At 40.1% G+C, this 7,450-nt stretch overlaps 1 protein-coding gene across 1 annotated transcript in view; it reads left to right on the top strand.

Moving 5' to 3' along the window:
* LOC122065725 (endoribonuclease Dicer homolog 3a) overlaps nt 1–7,450 on the top strand; it is an 89,287-nt gene that overhangs the window by 64,395 nt on the left and 17,442 nt on the right. The window contains exons 19-21 of the mRNA XM_042629559.1: nt 6–92; nt 5,191–5,667; nt 6,030–6,302. Of these exons, the coding sequence (XP_042485493.1) occupies nt 6–92; nt 5,191–5,667; nt 6,030–6,302 (837 nt within the window). The remainder of the gene's footprint in view (nt 1–5; nt 93–5,190; nt 5,668–6,029; nt 6,303–7,450) is intronic.

Here is a 7,450-nt window from a genome sequence, read left to right on the forward strand (position 1 = left end):
CCAAGAAACATGAAGGGCAATTGTCTGCCTGTAGGTCCTGGGCTGTTTGTAACTCAACACTACATAAATTGGGAACCGATCGCAAAATACAGGTATGTAACTGTAATTACTTATCATTTATGTTAAAATATGTACCATGATATGGGGAGTGTCCCTATCGTGGATGAGTTTTACCTTCCTGCTTTAGTTTATTTCTTTCCCTAGTTAGGATAGATCTCTACTTACTAATTAGAATAGACTTCCTATTTTGTCTTGCTTGTGGCACAAGGACTTAGTTTTCTAGTTTGATTGTACTACTTTGGGTGTTAATAAATATTGATGGTAGGGGGGGCGGGAAAGCACATTCGGCTGCTCCCCTCTTGCAGTCTCTGTTATCTTCTCTCTTGATCTCTTTCTCTCTTCTCTTACTCTCTCAAGTTATTGGTTACAGATCTTGAGTTTCCTAACATGGTATCAAAGCTATGAAAAAAAAAAAAAGGGGGGAACCAACGTTTAGTTCCTGCAGCTAAGAAAAAAAAAAAAAAAAGGTGTGCTTCTTACAAGTGATTTCTGGTTTTGGTTTTGAATCCGCTACTTCTATCATCGTTCCCTGTTCTGCTAGTCCGCCACGTCAATTTGAAGATCATTCTCTGCTACTTCAAGTGATCTGATCGATTGTTGTCCATTCCTGGTATCGATTTCTGCTGCTATAATCGATTTTTCAAGGGTATCGTAAACTGTTGTTGAGGGGTTTCCTTTGTTCTTGCTGCTGAAATTAGAATCTGGGTTCCACTCTGCAATTGAAGGCTTGCATCGACTAATTTCCGCTTGTACTATTGCTGTACAAATTCTTCTAGAAAATTTGGTCCTTGTACCCGTTGAAGTCGATTTAATTCGAATCTGGTTACCACTGTTTCACTCTTCTTCCATCACGAAAGGGGGAGACTCCATGATGGTGTGTCATCAGTCATTGTTCTTGAAATTAAATCCTCATCTTCCATGCCTGCTTGAAACTAGGGTGTTGAATCGGGGTCGGAGAAAATGTTTACTGCTGTCGTTTAGGGTTGCTGTCCCTGTCTTCAGAGTCGTGATAGCCATGACTGTTGATTACAAATCCTGCTGCTATCATTGCTTCGTGAAGTTGTTGTTGCTGTTCAGGTTTTACGAAGGAAGAAGAAAGGTTATTTTTTTCCTTGTCATAAGGTTGAAGAAAACCTCACAATCGTGACTTGTCCTATTCCTTGTTGGTTTCCATTTTAATTGAGTTTCCCTTTTTGTCCCCCTCTACTTTTCTTATCCTCCCTTCTCCGTATTTTCCTTTCCATATGAGTAGTTGGACAATAACTCACGTTACCATTTTTTTAGCCTTTATTTGTTGACTTATTTGACTTTCCATCCCCTCCTTTACCATCTTATTTACATCTTGCCTTTGAATTATTGTGCTTCCAAGTTTACCCCTTCTTTGTTTTTGGTTTTGCCTATAATTGAGATTCAATTATTTACCGGCATTCCATTCCTACTTTTTCTTTACCAACAGCCTCTTGCAAATTCTGGTTTATTGCCAATTACCAAATTACCACAACTTCAATGGAATTGGGTTCTATTTCTCTTGGCTGGGCCCATAATTGGGTCCAAAACCGAGATTGCGTGAATTAATTACAGATTTGCCATTTTTGAGCACATAACACCCAATTTAGGGTCTTGGACCCCTAGATTGCATCAGTTTGGGTTACAATTTTTTGGAAAATTGGTGCCTGCATAAAGATAATTTGCTATAGTGCGAGGGAGATTGGAAATTATTTTTTTCTCTTGACTCTGGGATTATATGTATTGCTCATCCTTTGAGATGCTAATTATTGGACATTGTATGTCCACATGTAAGGTTACACGTGAGGGGGAGATTGGAGTTATTATCTACTCAATTGCAGTTCTTATATTATCTGCTTTATTCTGGTACTTGTTGAACCTGGCACCCGATGCTACTACTTGCATACCTCGGCACCCGATGCTGCTAACCCTGATGCTACTGCTTGCTTACCTCGGCACCCGATGTTGTTACTTGTTTACCTCGGCACCCGATGTTGTTACTTATTTACCTCGGCACCCGATGCTGTTGCTTGCTTACCTCGGCACCCGATGCTGTTGCTTGCTTACCTCGGCACCCGATGCTGTTGCTTGCTAACCTCGGCATCCGATGCTGCTACTTGCTTACCTCGGCAGCCGATGCTGCTACTTGCTTACCTCGGCAGCCGATGCTGCTACTTCCTTACCTCGGCACCCTGATGTTCCTACTTGCTTACCTTGGCACCTGATGCTGCTACTTGCTTACCTCGGCTCCCGATGCTGTTACTTGTTTACCCCGGCACCCGATGCTATTACTTGCTTACCCCGGCACCCGATGCTGTTACTTGCTTACCCCGGCACCCGATGCTGCTACTTGCTTACCTTGGTACCCGATGCTGCTACTTGCTTACCTCGGCACCCTGATGCTGCTACTTGCTTACCTTGGCACCCGATGCTGCTACTTGCTTACCTCGGCACCCTGATGCTGCTACTTGCTTACCTCGGCACCTGATGCTGCTACTTGCTTACCTCGGCACCTGATGCTGCTACTTGTTTAACCCGGCACCCGATGCTGCTACTTGCTTACCTCGGCACTCGATGCTGCTACTTGCTTACCTCGGCACCTAATGCTGCTACTTGCTTACCTCGGCACCCTGATGTTGCCTCTTGGTCCCCGACAATCTGATGTTGATATATACTTACCCTTGTAACCTGTTGTTGCTACTTCCTACTTACTACCTGCCTTCATTGGGAAGCGCCTTTGATGCTACTAACTTTATGATATGGATGATTGGAGTTCTCTCTGTGCTCTCTAGCGTCTACCACTACTACTCAAGACCAGTGTTATGTTTAATTTTCTATTCTTGTTGGTCCAAGCTGGAAGTTTTCTTTTGATAGATGTACACTCCAACTTGAGGGGGAGTGTTAAAATATGTACCACGATATGGTGAGTGTCCCTATCGTGGATGAGTTTTACCTTCCTTCTTTAGTTTATTTCTTTCCCTAGTTAGGATAGATCTCTACTTACTTATTAGAATAGACTTCCTATTTTGTCTAACTTGTGGCACAAGTACTTAGTTTCCTAGTTTGATTGTACTACTTTGGGTGTTAATAAATATTGATGGTAGGGGGGTGGGAAAACACATTTGGCTGCTCCCCTCTTGCAGTCTCTCTTCTCTTCTCTCTTAATCTCTTTCTCTCTTCTTTCTCTTACTCTCTCAAGTTATTGGTTACAGATCTTGGGTTTCCTAACAATTTATATGTGCTTGATTAATTAGTTGCTTCTTTTTATCTCTATCTTTTCCTTTTTTACATGCAATCATTACCTGTAGCAATTTACTGCAAGTTCATAGCTCACATACTCTCAAGTTGATTTCTTGTCTCCCGTAAGTCTACTCTGCTCCCAAGCATGAGGAGCCAAATCATGCTGATGATCTCATGTATGCATGATTTCTCCGAGTCAATTGCTCGACTCATAGGGAGTCAGTGGATCTTACTTGGTGGAGGCTTGCATGCTTTGTTTGATGAGAAAAAGGTAAAGAAGGAAAGAGAAGGAAAAGAAAGAAAACTAAATAAATTTATCCAATAAGTTTTACATGTAACTTTTTTTTTTTTTAGTGAGATTCTCCTTGAAACAACTTAAAACTGAAAATTCTCTCTTGATTTTGTCACCTAAAATCCTACAACAAACTTAACCTTATCCCAACTTAATGGGATCGGCTACATGGATCCATACAAAATAAAATTGAAAAAGTCCAAATAGGAGTGGAGGGGAGAGATGGGAAGATGAGAAATGAGAAAAGAAATATGAGAGTAAGAGAAAAGAGGCACAACCCATAAGTTAGGAAAATCTCAGCTAAATGGGGTTGGCTACATGGATCCTCGCTCTCCAAAAGGTTCTATGACTTCTATCCAAGGTCATAGTGGGAACAAGACCAAGGCTATGCATGTCATTCCTCACCACTTCATGTATGGTTGTTTTAGGCCTGCCCCTACCTCTTTTGGCTCATTTAATCTGGATCCGATCACTCCTCCTTACTGGGGCATCCTTAGGCCTCCTTTGGACATAACCATACCACCTCAAACAACTTTCACGGAGCTTGTCGTTGATCGGGGTCACTCCCAAAACAGTTATAATATGCTCATTCTTTACTTCATCCTTCATAGTTTTACCGTACATCCATCTTAACATCCTCATCTCAACTACACATAATTTCTCAATATGACTCTTCTTGATTGCCCAACATTCCACCCCATACATCATAGTTGGACACACAACAATCTTATAGAATTTTTCCTTGAGCTTTAGAGGGATACACCAATCATATAGGACTCCGGATGCACCTTTCCACTTCATCCATCCCACTTTAATTCTCTGTGAGATATCATCCTCTATGCCACCTTTATTTACGATAGACTCCAGATACCTAAAACAATCACTTTGAGGAATATCTGTCTCCTTAGTTTTCACCATATCATTATCAATCATAGAGTTACACATGAAATACTTTGTCTTTGATCTATTAATCTTAAAACCTTTTTCACCATATCAATATCAATCATAGAGTGGCTGAAGTTACACTTGACATACTCCGTCTCTGATCTACTAATCTTAAAACCTCATGTTTTCAACATTGATCTACAAAGCTCCAACTTAGTGTTAACCCCTCATTAGTCTCATCCACTAAAACAATCTGCGAAGAGCATACACCAAGGGGACCTTATCTAAAATGCTCTTGGTTAATTCATCCATGATAAGCACAAACAAATAGGGGCTCATGCCCGATCCTTAGTGTAATCCAATCATAATTGGGAATTCCTTGTCATCTAAAATCCCAAGGGAGATAAATTGCACCATTTTCTACCTCCCCATGCACCATCAGCACTTATCCTTAACTTTGGTTTGTTCTAGCAGCAGGTGACATAAATTGACCAACCCATAATGGCCATTTGCTTTAAATATGTTAGTTAGAATTGTCTGCTAATAGTACTGATGATGCAAATTTGATCATTTCTAACATCATTCTACACAAAATTTATTTTATTTGTAAAATATCACAATATAATTGGATCATGAGCTAAACTCTTTTTCCTCACCTCTCTTTCTTATGAATCATCATGATGCATGAATTGGTTTTCTTGCAACAGGGTTATATACGGGACAGTGCATTTGATCCACGTCGTTGGGTTGCTCCAGGACAGCTTACTTCCCACCCTGTTCATTGTAAATGTCCCGTGGATACTAATGAAGTGCCTCTTGGAAGAAAATTTATAACTGTAGATACTTCTGTGGTTGTTGGAAAGGTTTGTGATAGAGGTCATAGGTGGATGTGCTCCAAGACTATAGCAGATTGTGTTGAAGCACTGATAGGAGCTTATTATGTTGGTGGTGGATTGAGTGGTGCCTTATTAATAATGAAATGGTTTGGTATTGATGCTGAGTTTGAACCCAGATTGATAGAAGAAGCCATTAATAGCTCATCTGTCTGGCGTTACACCCCTAATATTAGTGACCTAGAAATGCTGGAGTCAAAGCTTCATTATAGGTTTTCTGTGAAGGGTCTTTTGTTGGAGGCTACAACACATGCTTCTCTTCAAGAATTAGGAGTTGGCTACTGTTATCAGGTAATGAAATGTGAATAGTTGCCACTGAGGAGGTTTTTGGGTATTTTTCATTCTTTTGAAATGTAAATAGTTGCCACTGAGGAAGTTTTTGGGTATTTTTCAAATCTTTTGGGTTTTTCTTGCTTAATAGAAAATTTTGAATAGTTGTGTTTGTTATCAGAATTTAAAAAATATAAAATTCTTATGATTTGGGATGATTTATGACTTTTTGCAACTTTTTTTTTGCTGGGGGGGGGGTAATACTTGTAACAGTACCTAAATTCTCAAATGTTTTTATAGATATTTGTCACAGTACCTAAAGAGCATATACAAGAAGTATAATTTCTCTTATTATTGACCTTAGCTTGGTGTATTTTTCTCAGAGGCTTGAATATCTGGGTGACTCTGTATTGGACCTGCTTATTACTTGGTATCTCTATCAAAATCACACAGAAATTGATCCAGGGGAGTTGACTGACTTGCGATCAGCATCTGTTAATAATGAAAATTTTGCTCGAGTCGTCGTGAAACACAACCTTCAGCAGCATCTTCAGCATGGCTCAGGGATGCTTTTAGGACAGATAACAGAATATGTGAAATCTGTTTCAGAGTCTCATGATAATACTAGGTCTCTTGAAGGCACAAAAGGTCCCAAAGTAAGTTTGTACTGGCTCAATAGACTATTTCTTCACCAAACTATAGTGCCATTGAATTACAGTTTTTTTCCTAGTTCCTACCATATGATGTTTGTTCCTATACAGGCTTTGGTTTAGTCCACTATGTTAGAGATATTAGTTATGTTTTACTAAGGGTAGTTTAGTAATTTGTTATGTTATGTTTTATTTTCCTTTTCCTCCTTAGGGAGGTATGTGTAATATCTTGTAAATATGTTAGTGAAGCAATATATTGGTGTTAGTGAGATTTTACTCACAACACGTCATTCCACCATACCATCAATTCTCTTCTTCTCCCTGTTCTACTTCTCCATCTTTTTCCTTATCCCTCATCTCATTGTTCTTCCCTCATCCTCATATTCTAACTTGGTATCAGAGCACAAGATCTTGGTTTGAGAGTCGGATTACAAGTTTCCTACTTCTATTTTCTCTCTTTGGAACCCTAGGTTACAAAAGGTTCCAAGGAAGAGATCATTATGTGAAAAGACTTGAAGAATCTATGGGATGAGCTTGAAGGAAGGTCAAAGCTAACCCAAGAGGAGGTTTTATGTGAAGAACTGGACGGTTGAAGCTGTTTCGAGCTCACAACCACAAAAAATAGGTTGTTTATGACTATTGCCAGCCCTTCTTTGGGAGTCCTTCTCTCTCATCCGGCAGCCTTTGGAGATGAGGTATACACCTTTTGGATCGCCCAAGGCATCCCTACAAGCTCTCTAACCACTCGGTCCTAGGGGGACTGAATGGTGAGCTCATAACTCATTTTTGTGCAGCTGGGCAGGGACCTCCTCCCTTGTTTTTCCTCCTTGTTTGCTCTTTTTGTGATGGATTTTGGCCACACTGTTTTTTGAGATGTATTGGTTGTGACCCCTGAAGTATTATGTCCTAATTTGTTGGCACTAAAGTGTGCCTTGATCTGGTTTGCTTTGGCATTGTATGCTTGCCTCTTGTTGGGTTTATCTTTGAGTACCTATGGAGGCAAAGTTGGGTGGAGAGTGTACTCCCCATGTTGTGTGTAGATTTTCTTACAATATGTCTAAAGATAGTGGCCTTGGAGCCCTCTTTGGTGATATTTCAGCCAATGTATTGAGTGGTGCTCCTCCTCCTCCTGTGGTTTTTTTTTTTTTTTTTTT

This window comes from Macadamia integrifolia, chromosome 2 (assembly GCF_013358625.1).
Source record: "Macadamia integrifolia cultivar HAES 741 chromosome 2, SCU_Mint_v3, whole genome shotgun sequence".
Lineage (NCBI taxonomy): Eukaryota > Viridiplantae > Streptophyta > Magnoliopsida > Proteales > Proteaceae > Macadamia > Macadamia integrifolia.